General features: G+C 52.5%; 1 protein-coding gene across 1 annotated transcript; it reads left to right on the forward strand.

The window, feature by feature from the left end:
- Nucleotides 1-3211: 3211 nt before the first annotated feature.
- Nucleotides 3212-24693, forward strand: AMN (amnion associated transmembrane protein). Its single transcript, XM_027674022.1, has 12 exons — nt 3212-3344; nt 5479-5597; nt 5707-5751; nt 15082-15169; nt 16632-16867; nt 18399-18536; nt 18617-18725; nt 19753-19835; nt 20740-20926; nt 21631-21805; nt 24081-24183; nt 24450-24693. Exons 1-12 carry the CDS (start codon nt 3302-3304, stop codon nt 24543-24545), a joined length of 1422 nt encoding a protein of 473 aa, XP_027529823.1. The 5' UTR covers nt 3212-3301; the 3' UTR covers nt 24546-24693.

Below are 24693 nucleotides of genomic sequence, written 5' to 3' on the forward strand. Positions count from 1 at the left end.
TAGCAGGTGTCCCTGGGGTAGGCAGTGATGGCTGATAAGTGGCATTCGAGGATAAAAAGAAATCTCTGCAAGCACACGGTTGGATGGAATGGGCTGGTTCCAGTGTGCGGTGTGGTGTGGGCTCAGGACTGAGAAGCAAACCTGGTTGCTCTCATCCCTCCATCCACACAGATCTCACTCCATAGCTGCTCCTTGAGGCCACCCCTAGCAGAAAGCTCTTGTTTCCCTGCTTCATGCTACAAGATAAGTAGTGAGTCAGAGTGATAGCTCTAAGATCAAATGTGATCCCCTCCAGTGACTTCTCCTGCCTTGCTGCCCCGAGGGGAAGGTGACTGTGTGGCTGCTGGAGGCCTGTAAGCACAGGCATGGAGCTCCAAAGAGAGTTTAACTCCACAGATTGACTTGTTATTCACCTTTAGCTCCTGACCAGCCCTGAAACGAGGCCGTGCCTCTCCTGGCAGCACACACAGCTCCTCTGGCACCAGGAATTGGTTCTGGCAGTATAGATTGTGCACACAAGACATTATAAATTTTTTTTTAAATTAAAGGAAATCCCACAGGGGGATTTTCTCTGATTGCTGCTAGGGTCTGCCTGCTTTGAGGGCAGCCATGAGATGTAACAGCTAGAGGGGCTGTTACCTGCCAGGGCACTTCTACCCTTTTATTCAGGATTAGCTTCATGCTCAAACCTTAAGCACTGTTGCACTGTGCCAAGGACATTGGCAAACACTGTGTGCCTGGGTACAGCCTGGCCCCTGCAGGGGAGGTAGCTTCGGCACTGGGGGTTTGGAGCCAGTTTTTGGCATGTCTGTCCTCTCCCCTCTGAGGCCATAGCATGTAATATGGTTATTTACCACAGAATAATTTTTCATGCACTTAATGACATTCTGGGGATGGTGCCATTGCTGCTTGGCTGTTTGGAGGGCTGTAGGGAGCGTGTGTGGGGGGGGTTATCACCCACCTTGGGGACTGGTGCTCACAATCATCACCGCTTCATGCTCAGCCCTGGGCTCCCTTTCCAGGTGCAAAATGCCTGGGCTGAGGGCTCATACCTTGTGTTGCAGGCTACAACTGTTTTAAGTGGTAAGAAGAGATGCAGCTGTACAACAGGGAAGTTCCAAGAGGTGCTGGATATCCCTGATGGGCTTTAGGAGGTGGCTTTGCAGTCTGGCTAAGGGGACCAGTGTTTCTGGCTTTGATACTCAGTGCTGGGAAGGTCAAGCATCCACTGTGTGCTGTTTCTTGGGGAGAGACCTGCAGCAAGGGCTGGGTTATTCTGTCCCCTTGCTCACAGCAGTAATGCTGCAGTGAGCAGCTGGCCCCTGTAACACAAGTTTTGGTGGGATTTCTGTCATTGCCCTGCCCTGTCCTATCCTAATGCTGGATCAGCGGGAGCAGGGACTGTCCATCCTCGAGCAGGATTTCACAAGCCCTTGGATGAATTCAGGGCACTTTGGGCATTTTAGACCTCTGCCTGCTTGCTAGATGAATCCTGGCTCATTGAAAATCAAGTGTCAGCTTTGCTGAGACTTGAGCTGCCAAACAAGCAACATGGAGAAGCAGCAGCTGCAGGGTTCAAAAAGTAAAACTAGGGGTGTGAAGCACCTCCCAAAACACTGGTTTTCAGAGGCTATGGTATTGTTCTCTGCATAGGGTCCCATGAGAGATTTCTCCCCTCCTGCCCAACCCGGCCATGCTGAAGGATGCTGAGGCCAGAGACAAGCGTGCACCTGCCCTCTGCACACTCCAGTCCTTTTTCAAGCTGTTGCTGCTGAGTAGCCATGATTTATATTTTTTCCCTTCCCTATTAAAATACAGGGCATCTCACTGCAGCCAGCATTCACCCCAAGAGTCCTCTGGGAGAGATTTGTGAGTGGTAATTAGAGTGCAGGAGCCTTTCACCTCGAGGACATCTCTCAGTATTGAGCTCCCTGAACAGAAAGTGCTGACTGTGTTTTGGCTGATGCCCAGGCTTAGAGCTGCTGCTCAGGAACTTTTTCTCCTGTCAGTTCGTGGTCCACACTTGTGACTCCAGTGGAGACAGAGCTCTGGACAGAGGCACCTCCATATTCCTTCACAGGGCACGGTGCATCACCTAGGACTGCACTGGGACCTCCTGGGGGCAGGAGCCCTATGGCTCTTCTCACTTGTGTGCTTGCAGCAGAGCTGCGAATCAAGTGGGTTAAGGTTTTGGGAGATGGGAGATTATCCACGAGTGATGGCTTCCTGGTCTCCACTCTCCTCCAGTCTGCTGAGTTGGAAGCTAGGAAGCAGGGGGAGCACGAAGGGTGGGGTGGGGGTGGTTTGCTTCCCCCTCCTGCACTCCTAAATCCTTGCTGGTGTCACGTCAGAGCTGCTTGTGGTCTGTGACACCTCCACTGATGTCCCTTCCAAGCACTTCTCCAGTCTCCTCCTCAGCCTCCAGTAAACTCCTGCAGTCACAGATCTTCTGCCCTCCCCCTGCTGGTACCAGTGTCAGCTGAAGGTCTGCTGAGGCCTCCAGCTCTCCCCTGGGCATGGGCCTCTGTCACCAATCTTATGCTGTCCCCTTCCCAGGATGTCATTGCTCTCTCCCCATCTTTTCTAGCTCCTAACACATCCTTGGTAAGGATGTGGGCCTGGCATGCAGCACTACTCCATGCTGGGGCGGAAGACAGGGATGGTGAAGTCCTTGCTCCTCCTCCTGCATCCTCACGCGCTGGTGCCACAGCCAGCAGCCCCATTCACTCCCCAGCAGCCTCCTCAGGAGCAACGTGGGGCTGTGCTGGCACTGCCGCTTCCTGCGCTGGGTAATGAGCAAATCAGCTGGTGGCCAAAGTACAATTACAAGTCGTGGCTGGGAGCTGCTCCCTTCCAAGACAGCTAATTGAAAATACATTGAGACCGTTATTAATAATTACAAGGTAGCCGTTGTTCAGCAGGGGAGAGCTGTGTGGGATGGGCACGCAGCGTGTTCGCCCTCATCACTCTTTAGGTGGACCTGGATGGGTGGGGGGAGTGTGAATGCCGAGGTCTGGTGAGCCAAGCTGGGAGGAACCCCGCTTCTGCCTCCCCATCTCCTTCCTCAGTCTTTCCTAGGCTCCCCATGGATGCCAAGGAAACGGGGAGACTGGGAGAGGAGCTGTGTGCAAACCGGATTCTAGGACAGAGCAAGGTGAAGGGGGAAACCTGCCTCCCATAGAGGTTTACTCCCTTCACCCCACAGCCTCCTGCGGGCTGAGCCCATCACGTGCCCTCGGGAAGGGTGCAAGGTCCAGCTGGGCAGGGGCCGCGGAGGCAAGCGGTGGCCTCCTGCTGCAAAATGAGGCGCCTGTTCTTCCTCCTCGGTGTCCTGCAGCTCCTTGGTGAGTGCGCCCAGGGCTCGGCCACCGCGGCGAGCAGGGGTGACCGCTGGGTGACTTCTCCATTTCGGGTGGGCTCTTGGCAGTCGTGTTTTGGAGCAGAGTTGCAGGCTCTGTCACTTAAAAGCGTTTCTGTAAGGGAAACGAGAAAAGGCATTTCCAACCGGACAGAGCTGAATGAATGAGGCCGGGGAACGAGGCTGGGATAGCCGTATGGTGCCTGCTGTTCCTCTCATTTGAAGTCAGCAGCGCTGCGCCGCAGGACACGCTCCCTGTTGAATATGTATGTCGCTTTGATGTTCAAGGACTGCGCTTCCCGGGAGACAGGGCTGATTAAATAGCAGACTGATATTTCCAGGGCTGGGGAGGGTGCAGGAATGCACCAGAGCTGCTGCATGGGGCAAAAGGCTTTGCACCAGGAGATTAACCTTCGGCCGAAGGAGATGCGGCAGCCGGGAGGGATGCAGGGCCATCTCCGCGGTGTGAGCTCTTTTGACACAGCGACCTGCAGCTGCGGGACGTGAGGCGTGTGCGCGATGGGGCTGGCTGAGCCTTTTGGCTGGAGCTTTAACCTCTCCATTCCCTCGCTTCCCTGGGCGGGAGGGTTGTGAGTCAATCGCAGCAGAGACAGAACAACTTGCCCTTACCATCCAGGTGCTTTGTCCTTTTTTAAGGTCTTTTTGACTCTAAGCCGGCAAGGTGTTTGTGCCTACAACACTGCAAGCAGCTGCTTGGCCCCTGTTCTTACCGCTGTTAGCGTCTTTTCCCCTCTCAGTGGCTTTTAAAGAGGATACGGCAGGGGTGTGTTCGATCTGCCTGAGGCTGGGGGAGCTCCTCTGCACCTTGCACCTGGGCCCCAGCCCCATTTCCTACATTAGGACTTCCATTCTGGTTAAAAATACATTGTTTCCTGTTCATCTGGAGATGGCTACCTACAGCAAATGGTCTCAGCAGAGCCCCTGGCAGAATTAGTGCAAATTACACCCCAAGGCGATCGTTGTGTGCTGATAACACCTCTGCAGCCACATCCCTCCCCATCATTTATTAATCTTGAGTCACAGAATATTCTGAGTTGGACGGGATACATTTGGAGTAGCCGGGCCCAGGCTTTCTGCAGGGCACCTCCCTCCATCAGCTAGAGTTATCCAGAACCCCCCTCCCTCCCCAGGCTGGGCTGGGGGGTCCCTGTAACCCCTCTCCACCCCATCTCTAGTGCCCAAGTCCTCTCCACCACTGACTTTTTACATATTTTGTTATTTAGTGGGTCTCTCTCCTACAGAAAATATGATCTATAATAAAGGTAAAGGATTTTTTTGTTTTGGCTTTGGTTTGTTATTTTTTTTCTCAGTCTCATAACTCACTTGCCTGAAGCCATTTAATTCAAGCTGCTGGATATTTATCTTCAGCTGAATGTGCATCCTCCAGCCAAGCATGGGCAATGTCAGGTTATGAGGCTGCTCTGCTGTGCTTGTGCTAACAGGCCAGGTCAGAGAAAAAAACCCCTCTGCTGTGTCCTGTCCCTGGCCAGCAGGTTCATCCCTAGTACGCATGGGCAGGGCTCCCACCATCCCAGCAAACGCCATGGGGAAGAACCCTATTTTCCAACCTGTCGATGCCTCAGGCTGCAAGACACCACTGAATCCTCCCCCCCAACCCCAAACAGCTGTTTTTTGTGCTACATGTCCCATAGCAAATGTCATTTCTCCTCTTGCCCTGTCCTCATGGTCCTGTGTGCCCGCTTGCTACCTACTGGAAACCGAAGGCTGAGGAATTTCTACTTATTTAATTAGTTTGAGTGACAGCAAAACCCACTGCAAGGATTGCTTAACTACCAGGTGTATGTTATTCTTGCCCCTTGCCTGCAGGACACTTTACTGCTTTCCCTCTGTCTGCCAAGTATTTGTCTCTCTTCCTATCTGGGTGGCTAAAACCCACCATCCAGCCAAAAAAAAAAAACAACCAAAACCTATGAAGAGAAGGGCTGTGACTGCTCAGCTGGGAAAGTGCAGGAACTGATGTTGGGTGGAAAATCCCCAAATCTGGCCCAAATAGGCCAAGCCATCCTAAAGTACATCCCAGAGGGGGTTCCCAGTGACTCCCGTGGACTGGATTACCCTGATTTTTCTGCTCCTCCCAGCTGCTGCTGCTGCCGTGTACAAGCAGTGGATCCCCAACACCAATTTCGAAACCGCCTCCAACTGGGATAAAGGCAGAGTCCCCTGTGCCAGCGACGTGGTTCACTTTGAGAAGGACAAGGTATTGGACATTTTTGACTTATTTTATTTTTTGCAAGACATCACTGGGCATTGGAAAAGCACTTTACCTGACAGGGCAAAGCACCCTTTTATTTTTGCTTTTCTTACAGGTTGTCTCAGTCTTCGTCAGATCTCCCTATGCGCTGACAGATATGGTAAGGCAGTGGGCAGGGGTACCGCAGGGTGGGCGAGGGCAGGGCCAGTGCTGGAGCTCTGCCAGCTGGTGGCACATTCCCCTCTCCCACTCTCCATAGAATCACAGAATTGTTTGGGTTGGAAGGGATCTTCAAGGTCATCCAGTTCCAACCCCACTGCCATGGGCAGGGACAACTTCCACTAGACCAGGTTGCTCAAAGCCCCATCTACTTCCTCGTGAGGGGAAGAGAAGGGGCAGACACTGATCTCTTCTCTGTGACAGGACCCAAGGGAATGGCATGAAGTTGTGTCAGGGGAGGTTTAGATATTAGAAAAAGGTTCTTTACCCAGAGGGTGGTTGGGCACTGGAACAGGCTCCCCAGGGAAGTGGTCACAGCACCAAGCCTGACAGAGTTCAAGAAAAATTTCCATGGATGGAGCATCCACAGCTTCTCTGGGCAACCTATTCCAGTGCCTCATCACCTTCACAGTAAAGAATTTCTTTCTAATATATAATCTAAGCCTGCCCTCTTCCAGTTTAAAGTCATTCTGTGGACTTTGACATTTTGCTCCGTGGTCCAGCCATACCAAGATGCCTCAGCTGGGGCAGGGGACGGGAGTCCCACAGCAGCTGGGGTTTCTCTGTACCATGGAACCAAAGGCTGTTTCTGGGCGCTTTTTTTTGTGGTGTTGTTTGGTTTTCTAATTGGGGGAGATGGGGGAGAGCACCCCAACTCCCCATTTCACTTGAAAGAAATTAATTTTTCTTCCCCAAAGAAGGGGTAAAACCCCCTCCATGGGATGGAGACCTTGGCATTAGTTGGCTGAGGAGCACCAGCCCACCGCATTGCCGACACAGAGCAGGCACTAGCCCCAGGCAGAGGCTAAGTGAAGCTGACACCAGAATACCTTGAAAGGAAAACAAACTGCTCTGGGAAATCCCAAAATGTTGCTTGAGAAATTTTATTTCAAGTGCCATTGGGTCTTGTATTTTTCTGCAGCATTATTAGCCTGGCTGTGGCAGGACGGTTGCGACATCCTGCTGAAATATATGTGTTGAGTGAGATAAGACTGGGGGGAGTCTCACCTCAGAGGGGTTTCTGAGCAACCTGGTTTCCCCCCAGAAGAGGAGTCCTGCCCAGAGCAGGCTGACAGGCAGACATGAAAGCATGGAGTCTCAGTCTCCATGGTTCAGAGGGTAAAATTTAACAGGGAGGAATTAAAGGGAAAAGCAAACTCACTGCCCCAACACACCAGTGGGGGATGGGTCACCAGTGAGCCCTCTCCTAGTGCTGGGACAGCAAGAGATGGGCTGGATCCTGTTTGCAAAACCTCCTTCCCTGGACAGCATGAGCTTGTGGACGAGTTTTCTCTCTCGGTTTCAGGGCAGCTTTGCTCTTTTATCGGCCATTAAATCCAAAGAAGCCCTTGAAATTTATGTGGTGTAATTTGTTCAGGCTGTCTACGCCACTAATAGTTTTGATGCTTTAATAACGCCATGTGCCACGTTTAATGCCTCTACAAATATTTGGAGGAGATACTTTATTTATATGGCATTTTAAATATGAATTTTTGAAGGAAAGGATATACTGGGGAAATACGTACAAATATAATGTAATAAATGATGTGGAATTTACCCAGAGAAGAAAAGAGCAAAATACCACTCTAGTAGATTTTATTTTACTTACAGATGAATGTATAATATTTCTAAAGTACTTTCATCAGAGGCCTGCAAAGTGCATAATTGCAGAGCAGCGTTAGTCATTATGGCTGAGCCTTCCACAGCCAAGCTGGAGAGCGGAGCTGAGCAGCCCCATGGCTTCCCAAGGAGAGGGAGACCAACAAACCTTTGCACAACACAAAATGACACCCATGGCTGTGCTAACTGTCTGCTGGCTGCTCAGGTGGATGGTTCCCATCACGACTGAGTGATGGGTCAGGCTGCTGGAGTGACCCCCAGCTCATCCCAATCAAAGGATCCAGAGTGCTTGCAGGAGTCCCTGGGGACCCTCTGCTGCCCTGGGGTTTCTCTGGGTCCCTGCTGCTGGCAGGCAGCTGCACAGGCTCCAGGGTTCCAATGAATGTTATAATCCCACTGCTGTGCAGGTGGAGAGGACTGCTGGGGGATCCATGAGGAAATAAAGCATGGCACGGGCTGTGAGGGCACCATTCCCCTCCTGTACCAAATTGCACCGCAGGTGATCAACCAAGCTTGTCTCCAGCTATAACCTGTACTGCAGCTCACACCTTCCTTCTGAACATCACCACTCCAGCGACTCCCTGTGAACTGTCCCTGCTGTGAACTGTCCCTACATGTTTCTTAGTGCGGTGGTTAATATTTCCTCTTTATTTCAGCTCAGGCACTTCCCTCCCATGCACTGCTATGCTCTGCTGTCATCAGGTGATACAGGGACTGCCAAGGTTAGGGATGAAAAAGGGATGAAACCCAGCACCTGAGCAGGGCTGCCACTCATGCGGATGGCATGAAATTTGGCAACCAAGTGGTCAGAAAATGAATTGGTCATGAGGCCTTTTGCAGGGAGGCTGGGCTGCACCTGTTCGGCTGCCGGCCACGCGCGCTGGAGCATTAATCACTTAAATCAGCAAGAATACATTAAGCTTTAGAGTCACCATGGAGATGCGATACAGCCTTTGACCAAAAAAAAAGGAGAGTGTTGTTTGCTATAGTAGCACAGGAGGAAATTCACGGCTGAAGAGGGATTGGGCTCTCATTGACTTTCATGAGGACAGTGCCTGCTGTGGCAAACGTAGGGAAGGGTCATCAGTGCTGGTGCCCTACCAGTGGAGGGGCAGCATGAGATCTCCCATCTCAACTCCTCACTGAGGAGTGGGATCTAAAGTGCTGGGGGGGTCCTCATGTGCCACCATCACTCCCCTCCTAGACATTTATGTGAAAGCTCACCTAGGTACAGTGAGCCCTCCAGCTCTCCTCCCCATCCATCCCATGTGGGCAGCAGCTGAGTGCTGGGAGATGCTTTCTTGGGAGGAGGCCAGGCTGTTGGGGCAGGGAGCCCACTTCCCTGCTCAGACCCATTGATTGCCCAGATCAATGGTTATTTGAAGTTTCAGGTGGGTCCCTAATTCAGCCACACACTAAATACAAATCCAGCTTAAGCGTAAGTGGCTTTGGAGCACAACCATTGTGATTAGGCTGGATTTTCTATGGTAGTTAGCTGCCTAAAGATGCAGATCAGTATTTAGCCAGCTTTTGGAGGTGCCTGGGAGTAAATGTGCAAAAAAGATGGACATGGAGGTGGAGGTGGTGGTGCCTTATGTGGGTGGTTCAGGGCAAGGCAGGCTTTGGCTTCGCTTGTCTCCCTAACAGGGGAGAAGGACTCCTGTGAGGGGTTTGGACCCTCTGGCTACAGCTGTGCTTTGCTTCCAAAGGGAGCCAGGCCAGGGCATGGCTGCAGCTGTGGGCCTGGTGTTTGCCCCAATAACGCCAGCCCTGGTGTAGTTCGTGCCCAAGCCAGCCAGCACTAAAGTGCAGGCCAGGGGTGGATGATGCTGCTTCTATTTTTGGGGTGGCAGGAGTCGAGTTTAGTCACGTGGCAGAGCAGCCTTGCTCAGTCCATATGGTGCCAGGGTCAGGGCACTTGCTGGGGTTATTCAGCAGTGCTGACATCACCTTTCCAGCTCTGCCCCATCCCTGAGCTCTGTTGTGGGGTGGCAGCTGCCCATACCCCCTCCTTGCCCACCTGGCAAGGGGCTGCAAGCTTGGGTGAGGGTTGGGGGTGTGTGGGGCACTGGGGTCTGACCAGGGACTCCTCCCCCAGCCTTATATTTTTAGCTGCCTAATTGTGAGAGCAGAATGTACTCAGCTTTGCTGCAGGATGCTCCTGCTCGGTTCCTGGCAGAGATTGATCTTGAAATGCCAATTGCTCTCCAGGGGCACCGGCTCTAATGAATTGCCACAGTTTGTGCTCGTCCCAGGCACTGGCGCTCCCTCCCCCACCGCTTCCCAGACAGCAGGGTAATGAGACACTCAGGAAAGGGATTATTTTTCCTTCTCCTGAGATGAAGGTAAAATATTTCAGGGGAGTGCCTGTGTGTGCATGTATGTGCCAGCACGTAATTCCAAGCCTGAATCTTGCAGTCTTTCCTCCATCAGCATTCACACTGAAGGTGTGCCCTAGGAAACGAGTGTGGTGAAACAGTCTTTTACAGTCATCTCCACGAGTTTATTTGCTCCTTCTAGGCTGGTTTCCAGCAGGCGAAGTCTGTGATGAGTGGAGCAGCTTACCGGCATCCCGGGCTGTAGCGGATGCTGGGTCTGGCTGGGCGGATGCTCCATGGACTGTCTGCCCTCCCTTTGTTACTGGGCATGGCTCCCCTGCCCACACCTCGAGCCTTGCTGGGGTCAGAGGAGGTCTGATGGGCATTGCCCACCACCGCTGATGGGTCTCATGGAGAGGAGCACCAGCTCCTGTGCTCTGGTCTGGGCCGCACCAGCCTGCTTGAACAGTGGCTTCATGGGGATACAGACTGCATTTCTTGCCTGGCTTCCTTGGGATGCTAAAGCCTCATTTCTCATGGGACCATGTGCCTGGGCAAGGAGATCTTTGCGTGGTGAGATGCTAGTCCAGCAGCAGGGTCTTGGGGTGGCCGGAGGTCATCCTGCCTTGCTGACCCCTCTCGCAGGGGATCTGGATTGGCTGGTGTGGGACGGGGGGCCATGGCGGGGCCAGGCTGGCTCTGGGGACATGAGGTGGCATGTGTGGCTGGGAGGAAGAACAGCATCCTGAGGATGCAGGTGGAAAAGCTTCATGTGGGCAAGAAAGCAAACAAATGAACCCTCAGTAATAAACGGAAGAAATGCTGCTGCCAGCGAGCCCCTGGCAATGCCTCAGAAATGTCAAAGGGATTCACCTGTGGGTTATTCTGGCCTTGTGCCTTTCCAGGGCCGTCAGCCAGCAGCTGGGATACCACCTAGGCACCACCACCAGCTGTGCTGAGGCCCCCAGCCTCAGTGGGAATTGGGAAAATCCCTGCTATTCCCACCTGTGGGCAGCATGGCAGGGGCTGCCTGCCTGCTGCCCCAGCTGCCTGCTGCCATCCATGGTCTGCCACCGCCCCAGCAGAGCAGGACTGGGAAAGATGATATGGAAATAATTTCCCTGGTACATTATTGCCTTTGGTGGGCTATGGCGCTTCACGTTGGAGCAATAACGCACTCACATCCTACCCCAGTGATGTTTTTCAATGGAATGCTACCAGCACCAGCCCCCGAGCTGCTCCTGGGCTGGGTGCCAGGTGAGAGGTTGTACCTGGGGGCCCAATGGCTGCTGACCTTCTGGTGCAGCCGTGGATGCAGCGCTGCAGAGCCCAGTGTGCACAGGCAGTCTTGGTGTTGCATGGTGGGGATGGTGGCACCATCTCACCTGAGCAAGGAATTAAAATACATTGATGCTGCAAATCAGGGCAAGGCTGGGGGAAGAACTGGCTGCAATCATGAGCATCACTCACCCAGGTTCAAAACAAGTGCTGCATTTTTCCTATGCTGATGATGGTTACATCCCAGTCACAGTGCTGCTGCCAGTCATCTCAGTCCAATACTTGTGACTTGAGCGGAGCCAGGATGTGCTGCAGGCTGGTTCAAGGCCACCCACTTGAAAAACCATCTCTCAGGCCTTTGCTATTTTTTTCTTAACCTCTAACATTTCAGAGGTTAGTTTCATTTTCCCCTACGCATTGGGGCAGCGGATTCCTTCTCAGTGGTGCAATCCTGGGGCTGGGCCAAGAGCCACATGGGGTCCTTCCTCTTTTTTTTTTTTGCTGAATTTGATAAGAAAAATGATGACCATGTTTCAGTTGTCATTACACTTGATAACGATGACCAAGGAGATAAGTGATTTACCAGTATCAGGGATGGGAAATGACTAATGGGACTCTAAACTCTCGCTGTATTAATGGCCCTGGAGTACAGGTTGGCAGGAGGAAGGGAAAGCAGATGAAACTGCTTTTTGGCCTCAGTCCATTTGTACCTGTCATTGCTCAGTTCAAAATGTACTTGGAAAGTGGCCCAACCTATATGCAATTTCTATACTAAACTCCCAAAGGTAGAAAGCCGCTGCCCAACCAGAGTCTCCATTTGTCCTCTGCAGTGAGCCAAGATGCTTAACTTATGTTAGGAAAAGAAAAAAGGCAAATTATTTACAAAAAAGTGTTGGACAATGGAGCCGGTTCTGAAACGCTGCCCGGTGGTGTGAATCTCAGGGAGGGCTGGTGGTGGATGAGCAGCACAGCTGCCTCGCTGGGCATGGAGCCATAGCTGTGGGGACCGGCCCCAGAAATTCCTGTGAGGAACCAGTACGGGGCTCTTCCTGCACTTCACCTTTGTGGAAATGTGGTGACTCCGTCCTGTCTCGCATTGTGTTGTGCTGCATCTTAATTCCAGGGTCGGTGCTTGCAGTGTTTGGGCACTCCCTGAGTGCGAAGGGACACTGTGTGTACTCACTCTCATTTCCCTGCCACACTCATGTGGACAGCTTCCTCTGGACTTGGGAAGTCCAGCCAGCCTCGGATTTTGTCCTTGGTGGTGGAGAGGGATCTCCAGGGGTAACTGGAGAAGCTGCATCTTCTCCTGAGAGTCTGGAGGCCAATGTCTCCAGAGCACAGGTGCAGCAAGTGTGGGGCAGGTTTGGCACGAGGCATTTTCTCCCCGTGGGCAGGACTGGTGCCATGTGCTACTGGCCCTGTGTCTGCCATCACCCCATCCAGACCCACTCGCCCTCCCAAGCACATGCAGGAGGGGCAACACCGCGGTTGATCATGGGACCAGCGTTGTGCATATGTGTGTGCACATGTGTGCATCCCTAACTGAGCAAGTCTACCTCATCTCCTTTCTTGCCACACTGAGCTCAGCCCCGCTATGTGAATCCTTGATGCGTTTTCCTCCCCCCTGGTTAGTTTGTGAAGATCTGAATGAACAATGCCCTGAAGCCAAAAGCTTGTCGTGTCCTGCGTGGCCACCACAGGGAGTTTCGGAAGCTCTCATGCACAGCCATAGTCAAAGTGTTTGGTAACTACAGGGAAGAGAGCTGTCAGGCAGGCAGGAGTGAGAGTAGGGACTTCCCAACCCAGTGGTCTTGATCCAGCCACAACACTCACAGACACCAACTTCTGCAGCCTGGGAAAGCAAGAGGAGGCCAGTCATGGTCCTGCTGAGTAACCATCTTCCTCACCAGCAGCTGCTTCCTGATTTTCCTTCTTCCACCCAGCTTTGGGACTGAGTGCCCTGAGCTGACTGCTGTGAAGAACTGGTACCCCGCATTGGTGAAAGGATCCACTGCATCCCATCCAAAACCCCACTCTGAACAGCTCAGATGGACCCCAGCAGCCAGCTGGCCACCCTTCCTGCTTGGCCCCCCTGTTGTGCACAACAGGGTGCCTGACTGCAAAGTGGGCAAAAGGCAGTGGTGAGGGGCTCCAGTCTGAAATGGCCCAGGGAGTCTGGGAGGAGGGACTTGGCTGGCAGTGCTGCTGGTACTGCCCTGGGTATAGATGTCAGCTGACTGCTCCAAAGTCTCCCACCACCCACTCCTGTGTGGGCTCACAGGAAAACAAGCCAGGGCACTTGAAGTACAGCATCTCGTGACAGAAGTTGGTAGCATTGCCCTCACCCAGCTCAAAGCAGGCCAAGTCCTGAGCCTCAGAACTTCACTAGACGTTGCTTTTGTATCTGCAGCTAGAGGGCATGTTGCCATACATATCCTGGCAGACCTTTCAGCCTGTTTCAGTGCTTCAGTTTTGGAAAAATTTGCTTTACTCAGGAGTAACAGAAATTCAGAAAACAAGATGGCAGGACACGTGCTGTGGTCTGATGGAGCAGTGTCCATAGGCAAAGGCTTCTTCCTGGCCGGTTCTTCCAACCCTGCACCCTTGGGGCACATGTTACCCAGACCTCAGCTAGTCACAGTGCCATTCCCTCTTGCCCAGCCCAACATCCCATTGCTGGGTCTGAAGCAGACAGTGCAGAGGAGCACTTCAGGGCTCTTGGTGGCAGCCACCCTCTGCTCTCCATCCTGGCTTCTCATGGTTCCTGAACCAAGAGGGGGGCCTGGGCTATGACCTTCAAAACACCACATTATCAAGGAACTAAACTTCTAAAGACCTGCCTACAGTTTGGGGGTGAGGAGCTTTTTGCCATGTCTACCTCCCCCACTCCTTCCCCATGGTGGTCCCTGAGTGGGACACAGCATCCTCAGGAAAGACTGCCCCAAGGACAGAGAGCTAGCTATCACAGCCACCCGCAGCAGTCAGTCATAACTCTTGCTTTCTCTAACCTGCATACATATTTAAAGACCAATTAAGTAGATGAAACCTTAAAATCCCATTTAACGTGTTTCTGCCTGAGCACAGGACCCAGTACTTCGGCATAATGCAGTCCTGGAGGGCTTCCAGCTGCTGTCTGGGGAGTGATGCTTAAACCCTGGATAGACTGAGTTAGAGAAGAGAGCCTTGAACATCACTCACTCAAAAATATTGGGAGAAAACATGACTTTCTCTCTGGTAATTTCTAGATATAAAATAAAATGGGGTGGGCTGAATAACCTGTGTGCTGTGAATGAGTCACCTGACTTGATCATTTGCCAGGGCCTGTCCTGGAGTTGGCAGTGCTGGCTGGTGACCCAGGTGGCCACAGTTATTTGCCAAAAAGGTTCTCATGGCAGAGGTGTGCCTGTTGAGGTCTGTCTGTGGCCAGACTGAAGCCAGGCCAGTATCATGATCCTGACTACTTGATGCTGGATGTCCTACCCAACAAGAAGAGGGTATAGCTATGGCAAGCTGCTCCAAATGCTGCTGTGTACTTTCTTTAGCTTGTGCTGAGTACCACGTCACTAGCTGTCATGGCACCAAGAACAGCTTGGGCTCCTGAGTTATGTTTTGTGGGGCAAGCACAGCCCCTGGAGGTGGAAATGCATTAAGTGAGGGGACCTCTGGCACTTGCAGAGTAAGGTTGAGTTTTTTATGGTGTACCAATGTATAAATCCAATTCCTGAGCTGCTGGGAGTGTGTGCAAGAGGAGGAAGAAGCTGTCAAAAGAGCTTAGTTTGCTTTTTCCTTGTTCTTGCTTCACTGAATGCTTCATGCTTTTCTGTGTTGTGGAAGAACTGCCTCTCCCCATCACATCGTCCCCATCTGTAAAACTAGGAACTGATACTTTCCCATTTATATGGGGCAGGGCGAGGGTGGCTCCTGATGACTGTAAAGTGCCTCAGAGACTGTGAGTGTAATAGGCAGCCTAGTAATTAGCACTGTTATTTGATTACAAGCCTGGGTGGCTGGCAGCGGGACCGCACAGTAACACTCTGAATCCCTCCATCTAGTACCTGCCCCTGAACGGAGAATTCGTGCTGGCGGCTGGTGCAGGATTCACAGCTTTCGATGGCAGCTGGGATCCAGGATGTGACTCAGGTATTTTGTGCCCAGACCAGTCACCCCATCAGCCCGTGATTAATCATGCAAATTCAGCCGCAACACTTCTACAAAGGTCTTTGCTGTCCCACCTCAGAGTAAAGTGAATCACTCCTCTTCAATACTTACCTTTTCTTTGATGACCTCCCTTGTATCAGATCTTTTTTCCTGCTAGATCACCTGTCTTCTAAAAAAGTAATTATAGTAGAGAAGCCTTTGAAGTTGTAGCAGAGAGGCAAATATTGTTTGTATTTTACCTTGCCTATTAGGCATGTAGCCACATCAAAGCCCTTATTTTCTTTGCCACAGTGTTTCCAAAGAAAACTGGTTAGGAGTTACACACTGGTGAGCCAAGTCACAGCCATCGCAGCGAGCTGGCCTTTGGCCCCAAACACATCCTTCTCTCACCTCTCAGCCTCCAGCCCATGGCTGAGACAGCACATTTTTGTCACTGGTGCCCATTATTAGTTTGAAAGCTGTTTTATGGGGAGATGTATTTTGGGTACTTAAGAGCTACCTCATGCTTTCAGTGGCAAGTAACTTTTCAGTTCCCCTGCAGGAAAGGTAGAGTCCAAGCAGAGACACTGTGCCTGCATTCTGACTGGCAAAAAAAATGAGAAAAAAGGGAGAAAAAGCCCAAATGGGTCTTCCCATAGGAAGGACTGTAGCATAAGAACAGAGCCACTCTGAAATCCTTCATCCCTCTCATTTTTCTCTTTGTCCCCCAGCAGGGATGCTCTGACAGCTGTGCCTTGCACTGGGCTTTTCCTGCTGACCATGTGCTGCTCCCCTGAAATTAGCAGGCGTTTCTGGGGCAACTTTCAAAAATGGACTTTTTTAAAGCATGATTTCAAAATGAATGCAAATAATTCAGTCACTAAGCCCCTGCATGCTGGCTGAATTGGCAAAGGTTCAGCTGCTGGGAAGGGTGAGAAGGAAGCAGGCACTGCATGATGAGACTAACCAGCAGGGAAATGGTTAATGATCAAATAATTAATGGTTAAATGGGGCATTTGTTTTGGGGTTGCCTGCTGCAGGGAACAGGGCTTGTCAAATTTCTCTAGGCCTGCCAGGCTGCTGGGAATTTGGGACATGAATTATCATACCCATTTTTATCAGGTTTAGCTGTTACTCAGCATTCAGGCAGCTGTTTTCCTCCTTAACCAGAAGGGTGAGCTTTAAAGAAGGGGGGGAAAAGAATGTTCTGTAGTATCTGGGGCTGGAGGCCTGCAGTCAGATAGGGGTTTCGGGCTGAGACCCCAGCCCTGAGTGCTGGGAAGCTTTGCTGAGCTCCAGGAGGTGCCTGCAGAGGCTGACTGTGAGGGTCGTGCCAGGGCCAGCCCATAGGGTGAGATCCTCTGCTTCGGGCCAGACAGTGCCTTGTTTTACCAGCCCAGGTGCATCTGTGGGAGCTTTGGCTTTGGCTTTGGGTCATGCTCAACCTTTCCCATTGCCTTGCCAGGTGGAACAGTGAGGTTCACTGACGCTGAGCAGCACTCATGGTTCGACCCCACGCTGTGGCAGGATGTGTTTTCCAGCGGGGAGCTTAAGCCGAGTGGGCGCATGTTTTCTGTGGATGAGGAACGTGTCCCGTGCCGCTATGATGATGTTATCTTCCCAGCCGAAACCTCCTTCCGCGTAAACACCGACTCATCACAGCAAGTGATTCACCTCCGCAGCATTTCTGTCATGGGCCAGGTAAGGTGGGGATGATGAGAAACTGGCTCGACGCCTTCTCACCACAGCCCCAAAGTAGGTCAGGAGAGGAGGGACCAACAGGGATGGAGAAGCAGCACTGCGTGGGGAGATGGGGCGCTCCCATGGGGATGCAGCTTCACGGGCTGCTGCTGCTCTGGATGGCCTCAGTGGCTTTCTTCTTTGACTGGTTTGTTATCGCCTCCCTCCCTGCAGTGTGGGAGCACAGACTGTCTTACTATTCGTATTAAAAACAAGGGCCAATGTGTGTGGGTCAAACCACCAGCAAATGGCATCTTTTCTGGCTCCCAGGGGCTGCTCCCTTCCCAGGCACGTGTCTGCAGCCGTGCTGCTCAGGGACCCTCCGGGGACACCTCCCTCCTGCCCCCGACCTTAACATGGCCCGTGGCCCAGCGATCATCTCCCAGCTTTACTTCAGCGCTGCTCTTTAATTGATTGGAGGGATAATTATAGAAGCACTGGCAGCTTGCTGTGCTTCAGCCCGGGAATCAGGCTCACGACGAACCCCATCCCTGGCTGGTCGGAGGAGCAGAAGATCATAGGCGCTGCAGCAGTAAACACAGGCTCCTTCCAGGAGTGGGAGATGCGTCAGGCGTTTCATAAGTTATTTATTATTTCTACTGCTGTGCTGGCTGGGATCTGCCATTTCGGGGCCAGGCCTTAGGTAGCTGCTTTTTGGCTAATAGACTCAGTGCCAGGCAGGTGCAGGCAAGTCTGAACAAGGCAGCACCCCAGCAGAGCTCACCTCAGGCACATGTAGCCCCAGGGATGCAGAGGTGGATGCTCTTGGGTGCTGAGAGTGATGCTGGTCCTGCTGATGCCTGGGGAATACTCCACAGCACATCGTACCCCTCAGGGACCACTGCTGGCTGTCCCTCTGGGCAGAGGCTGCTGCTGAGCAGTGAGATGGAAGGAGAAGGTGCTTTTTATGATTATAGCATTTTTCCTAAAAACTGACCTTATAAACTTATATCCTTTGGTATCCCGCCCACTCCATGCTCTGTGTTGGCTGTATTCACCCCAGGGCCTGAGAAGTCTGCCTGTTGTGCTAGGGCATGGATATGCTTCCTGTGGAAGAGAGTGGGTGAGGGAATTACCAGTGGCTTGGCAGGATGAGGCTGGTCAGTCCAGCTCAGCCTTTGCTAATGCCAAATCCATGGAAATGTTTCCCAGATGAAAGGAAAACAGTTCAGATCCAGCCCCTTCCTCCCAGTAGTGAAAAGCTGGTAACTTGAATTCTCTGGGCCAGGAGAAAGATGAAAACCAAAAGGAAAAAAAAGGTCCAGCCATCTCATCGTCATTTTTTTTTGGTTTTAGAGAGAGTTTTTCTGTTGGTCCAGTGGAAAAGCTGGAATAGGTGTATTGGCAGGGTTTTCCTGCTGCATCGCTGCCTGCAGTGGGGTTGCCCAATGATGGCCATCAGATATGACACTACATGTCCCAGCGGCACCTGGGGACAGCACTGGGACCTGCCCTGGGATACTCACCTGCTTCGCTGCTCTTCCCTGCCCAGGAGCTGAGCACCCCAGAGGCCTGGGCTGGGTACCTGCAGGGCCCCTCCGCCCCGCTACAGTTTCACGGCAATGGCACTCTCCAGGTGACAGGGACTGGCTGTCCTGACAAGTCCGGCTGTGCCTGCGGGAATGCCCCGGTGAGTCTTCTCTTTTCCGTTTTGGGGGATACCAGTGCCATTTGTGGGATGGGGATTGACGCTGCCCTGCTCTCCTCTAGGATGGCCCCCGCATCTGCGCAGCCCTGCTCAGGGCGTCGGGGAAGCAGTGCCCAGTGCCAGTGTGTCAGAGCCCTTTGCAGCCCCTTGGCCACTGCTGTGGGGTCTGTGGTGAGTGGGGGACATGGCCCTATTCCTCCTCCCTGCCAGCTGCCCCAACCCCCTTCCCCTGGTTCCATGGGGGAAAGTTGGGTGCAGGGGGTGCTGCTGGTCACAGGCTGAAGTTTTGCTGTATCGCTGCTCCCAGGGGTCCCATCTTCAGGTCCCATCATGCCACCCTCACAGCAGATCTCCCTGAAGCATCATCCTGGCTTTTGGGAGCCTGTTCTGAGGCGCAGGCCTTTGTCCCTGCCTCTGGTTTATCCTGCCAGGATGTCACAGCTCGTCAAGCTAATAGGGCTCTGCAGTAGAAAACACTCAGTGGAAATGCAGCCTTTTCCACTCTAATGTCAGCTTCCCAACAGCCAGCTTGTTTCATTTCATTTAAAATAAAAACATGCAGATTGACAGTGTTCTCTCTGCAGTGGGTGCTCCTCCATTAATCCATGTGAAAGGTTGCTAAGGGAAATTTTTCATGCACAATTGTACCTGGATACTTGGTATCTCATATTTGGTATATCATACCAAATTCATTAAAATGGCACCATGTGTTTCTCCAACATGCTCCTAAAAGCAGAGCCCCTTACAGCCTTTGGGACAATTTCATACTTCAACAAATGTTTACTTGCATTTTTTTCCAAGGAAAGTATTTTTCTCCATGACCTGCAGTGCAGTGGTACAGGGAGCACAGTCATTTCATCCTCTGAGCCTTCCTTCCAAAGGGTAGCGCTGCTGAATCACAGTCTTGTGTCCCCAAAATCAGGTACATGCAGAGCTTCCTAGAGGGATACATGGGAGAAAGCTTTCCAGGGAAATCTTCTCTTTAGAATATAATGGAAGCCAAAAGACTGTCATCAAAGCCAGTTCACAAAAACACCAGGAAGGGAAGGAGAGGTTTCTTTCTGAGCCCAGCCATACCAGTTGCACAGAGATGCTGAGGGGTCTCAGTGCCTCTCGTGGCAGCCAGAGCTGTGCTACCATCACAGCTCTCTGCCTAGACTTGGTGACAATTTGGTGTCTGTCTGTTTTGGGGCTGCAGGGGCCACCATCAACCTGGATTTCACTCCTGATTTTGATCTGCAGAAGTACCAGGACAGATTGGTCCAAGAGTTGCTGAGCCAGGTACATCAGCCTGCTGGATCAGGAGGGGCTAATGAAACCAGAAGCCACTGGCCACATCTTCCAGTGCTGGTGGGACTGCCTTGGGGGGGCATGTGGTCCCGGTGATGCCAGAGGTTGAGGCTCACTCCCCATCACCCTGTAGGGCCCACAGCCCACATTTGACCTCTGGGGTGTGACAGCTGTGGGAGCTGGGTCCTTTGCTCCCCACCACAGCCACACTGCCCTGCTCACTGCAGGGCAGGAACAGCTGCCAGCATGCAGATGTGGAAGGATGCTTGCTGGGTGGGGCTTGCTGGAAACCCTGCCCTAGAAAACACAGGTCCAGTCTAGATAACATGGGAGGTCAGTGTATGCAGCTGGGATCATGCAAACCTGCAGCAGGGCATCCTGTGACAAGCAGGGAAGCAGGAGGTGGGTAACTGGCACTGGTCAGCACTCAGATGCTCTACAAGGCATCACTCCTTGCTGCTGCTTGTCAGACACAACATGACATCCCTCCTCCTTGCCAGGGGCTGCCAGGGGAGGGGTTGTGCTCCGAGTTGCACTGGGAGGATCGATACCAAAGTATTGCTCTATTGATCCACAGCTGAAAGCCAGCTGCCTGCCACACATCTTAATACAGCTTTTAATGGGTGTGATACACGAAATTGCTTTCTCGGTGTGCTCGCCTCCATGGAGGCACACTGCATGCTGGGTGCTGGTCACAGCTTGGGAGAGAGGGGACATAGGAGCCTCTCATTTGGGAAATGCAATGGCACCGCAGTAACAGGATGGCAGCTCTGGGATGGGGCTCTCATGAAGATTCAGGTGGGCCTTGCAGCTGTACCCACTGTGGCTGCCTGGAGAGGTGACTAATTTCTGCCTCCAGTCTCATGGGCTGTACGTCTCCTTGTGTTTCAAAAAGCCCAAGTACACTGGAGTGCAGATGGCCATATCCAAGGTGCACAAAGCACAGACCTTCCTGGGCATCGTATCCCGGAGCTCCACTCCTCTCATCCAAATCGTGCTGATTGATGACAGGACAGGAGCACAGAGCGGCACTGCTGCGGAGCAGCTGGCAGGAGACATCATGGAGGACGTGGCACAGCACGGTAACGCCCCTGTCCTCCTTGGCAGGTCCCCTGCAGGTACATCCTTAGAGACACTCAAATCCCACTGGACATGTGGGCTGCTGGCAGGGAATAAGAATCTCTGGAAAGCAGTGGGTCAGGATGCATTCCACATCTCCAGGCAACCTGTCTTTGCAACTGACCACTTTTGCAGTAAAACAGTTTTTTCTTATATTTAAGTGAAATTTACTGTATTTCAATATCTGCCCATTGCCTCTTGCCCTGGTGTCACTGGGCTCCTCTGAGAAGAGCCTGGCTCAGTGCTCCACCTGTGTCTTGCCAGGGCAGAGAAGAGTGGAAGGGTCACCTCCCTTAGCCTGCTGTTAGCTCTCTTCATGCAGCCTGGGATACCACTGTGCTTCCCTGCCATGTCTGACCATGACCAGCTTGGTGCCTGCCAGGATCCCCAGGTCCCTCTCAGCCAGAATACTGTATGTGGAGGCAGCCATGGAAGCTGGCAGATGCTGATGGGCATGTAGGTCACAGCCAGGGGACCTCGTGGTCGTTGTATGGGCTTGTTCCTATTGAGTCCATCCACCTGTATATCCCATCCCCAGGGAAAGGTGATCAACCAGGAGAGCAGTGCCAGACCCAACTGATGGCTCCTTCTGCCCTGGCGGGGAGTGGGTGTGGTGATGTGTTGCCCTGTACAGTCCTCACTCCTGTTTCTTCCTGCCCTTTCCCAGGTGAAGCACTTGGCATTTCAAGTGGCAAGATGGAAGTGGCCACTGGCAGCACTTTCAGCGGGCAAAGGGGGAGCCACACATTGAGCAGGATCACAGCGGGGACGGTCACGGGGCTACTCTTCGGTCTCATGTTCCTGGGAGGGATCCTCTTTCTCTACAGAAAGGGAAAGCTAAGGTAGGGATGGGGCTTCTGCCAGCAGCATATAGTCAGGCTGCTTCTGCTTCCAGGCAGCTGTCACCCCAGGCTGTCCTTCCAGCTGGTCTGGCACACAGGGGCACACAGTGTTGCCCAGAGCTCCCGCAGTGACGGGCATGGCCAGGCAATCTGGTTCATAGAATTACAGCATGGTTTGGGCTGGAAGGGACCTTAAAGATCATCTAGTTCCCACAGCCCTGCCATGGGCAGGGACACCGTCTACTAGACCAGATTGTTCAAAGCACCTTGAGGTGTTGAACTCCTCCAGGGATGAAGCATTCACGATATCTCTGGACAACCTGTTCCAGTGCCTCACCACCCTCACAATAAAGAATTTCTTCCTAATATCTAATCTAAACCTGCTCTCCGTCAGTTTAAAACCATTGTCCCTGTTCCTTGTGGTTTACTGGAGGAGAGGTGACTGAAAGGCACTTCTGCACTCTTGGACTAGTATTTCAGCCTCCTCCATGTCTGGGAAGAATTGCTTCTTGTCATGGTAGGGTGTGCGCTGGTGACAGCAGGGCTGCTGCAGCTCAGATGGAGCTCTGCTGGTCATGATGCCTAGTGACATCTCCTGTTTTTGGCACCATTAGTTTGCAGCCCTGCTAGGGTGTGGAGGACTGAAATTGCCAGCTGCTAAATAGAAATGCATCAAAGTAATGCAAAACACTTGTCCCACAGCTTCATAACCATGAAAGGGAGTGACAGCATCATCCAAAAGCAAATGCAGCTTCTGGTGCATTAGTTGTTCACACAGCATGGAGTATGGAGTGCAAGTCCCAGCAGAGGGGTGGTGGGTGCACAGCACCTGACTGCACCACAACTGGAAGCCAGTCAGAAATACCTCTTCTCCACCACCTTTTTCCCTCATAGCTTGAAAATGAGCTCTGGCAGTGATCAGGGCATCCCAGAAGTGGGCATCCCATGGCAGTTGCTGGGCATGCCCACCTCTGCTCCTCCCTTGTGCACTCACCTTCACGTGGAGGATTTTGCAGGGTTTATTGTCTGCCTGCTGAGCCACTGTGGCTTGTCTCATTTACCCACCTGTGGGCAAGTGGGGTTGACCTTATACATTTAAGAATGTATAAGGGGACAGGAACTGCTGAAATTTGCATGTGCAAAGTGCACCCGTCTCTGCCAGGGGATGCTGAGCTCCCCAGTGCTGGGGTTGGCCATGTTACAGAGTCACAAGTCAGGTTGTTTCTTCCCTCTTGGTTCCTCCACTGGGATTTTCTCACCATGCAGCAGTGGCCCTGGCCAGGGAGCTTGCCCTGCCGCTTGGCACGTGCTGACGTGATATTTCCTAGCAGTAAACCTGTGCCTTCATTTAATTTCTAAATAAAACTCCCAGACCCATAATTGCTACTTGATGATTTATCTTTCACTGACACTTCTTTGGATGCTGGACAGGCCTTTGAAACCAGCACCGTCAGCAGAAGGAGGGAAGTTCTTGTAGCTACAGGAGACAGAGCTGAACCTGAGCCCAGGGAATGTCCCCGGTCGACCCACTCCTGGTGTGTGTCACTGGGTGGCTCCAGGGCAGGGCCCTTTTGGGTAGTGTTGTCAAAAGCATTGTGGAGGCATCTGACACCACCAGGGATGCTGCAAATTAGTCATGAGTTTCTGGAAGCCTGCAAGCAGAGTCTGCTTGCATGCAGCAGAGCTGTCCTGACCACCAGGGAACCAGGGAATTCAGCTTATTTCCACCAAAAAGGGCCTGGCACAGCTTCCCTGCAGGTAGCACAGCTCCTGAGGTGATGTGTGTGGACCTGCTGCTGAGCCCACCTGCAGCAGGTGCCCAGTGCAAGGGAGGTTGCTCCGTGACTGGGACCCTTAGGCTAGGAGTAGGGAAGAAAATAACACAAGTAGTGATGGTGATTAAGATGATGAAAACGTGATAAAAGCAATGATAATTAGCACTTGATGAGATTACAGTGGGAACAGGTGTCAGCTCTGTGGCAATTCATTTTAGGCCATGGGGAGGGAGTGATGGCTCCAAAGGGAAGCCTGTGCTAGAGTTGTCTGCCTCTGCAAACTCTTCCCTCCAGACTGCAGGTCCCAGACCTCCAAGCTTAATGGTTTCTGCTGGATATGGTAGCTTTTCCCTGGAAAGGGCACACACATCCCATTTCAACGTCAGCCTGAACTTTGCCCCTGTATTTTCCCATCCACCTCTTGAAGATGCAGGGTTTCAGCTGGGGGAGCTGCTGGGCTGGGAGGGATGTGGGTGGGTAATGCCCAGGTCTCTCCCCAGGTTGCCTGTCCTGCGCACCCCCCAGCCCTGGGACAGACTGGAGGACCCCGTGTCCCCTGCACCAGCCAGTGACAAAGGCTTTGACAACCCCATGTTCAACGTGGTGAGTCACCACTACCAGGGACACTGGGATGCTTGGGGCCATGGGAGGATTGGTGTGGGGCCCCAACCAGGACACTCTTGAATGCCAGTTGGGTTCATCTGGCAGGGGTCCTCCTTTTCCCAGGCCAGGAGGGGTTTGTGGGGTGTTCCCATCTTCCCCCAGGTCACCAGCCTCTCAACTGCTGCAGGGACTCAGCACTGGGTGAGTTTGCCAAGGGTTTTGCTTCCTTTCCCCATGCCTTGTTTTTTCCTCCCTTGCTGTTGCAGGAGCCCCCAAATGCTGATCCTGGAGAGGAGACACCCAAAGATCTCCAGGTCTTCTACCTCAACCCTCTGTATGACGCAAGTGAGATGGAGACCTGATGGTGTGGACTCATGCTGGAGGCAGACACCACTTCCTTGGGGACACCACCACCTCTCCAGGCCTCACAGTCCCTCACATAGCTCCTGGTGGGATCTAAGCCAGAAGCAGATCCCACCTGAATAAAAGTGTCCATGCAGTGAAGGAAAA

The sequence above is a fragment of the Neopelma chrysocephalum genome, unplaced genomic scaffold (assembly GCF_003984885.1).
Source record: "Neopelma chrysocephalum unplaced genomic scaffold, ASM398488v2 Primary Assembly neopelma1_24, whole genome shotgun sequence".
NCBI lineage: Eukaryota > Metazoa > Chordata > Aves > Passeriformes > Pipridae > Neopelma > Neopelma chrysocephalum.

Bases quoted from the DNA above. Each gene is read 5' to 3' on its own strand.
- AMN (XM_027674022.1), top strand. From the start codon at position 3,302: ATGAGGCGCCTGTTCTTCCTCCTCGGTGTCCTGCAGCTCCTTG. The intron at 18,726-19,752 runs GTGAGTGGGGGA...TTGGGGCTGCAG, and splicing joins CCACTGCTGTGGGGTCTGTG to GGGCCACCATCAACCTGGAT. The intron at 20,927-21,630 runs GTAACGCCCCTG...GCCCTTTCCCAG, and splicing joins GGAGGACGTGGCACAGCACG to GTGAAGCACTTGGCATTTCA.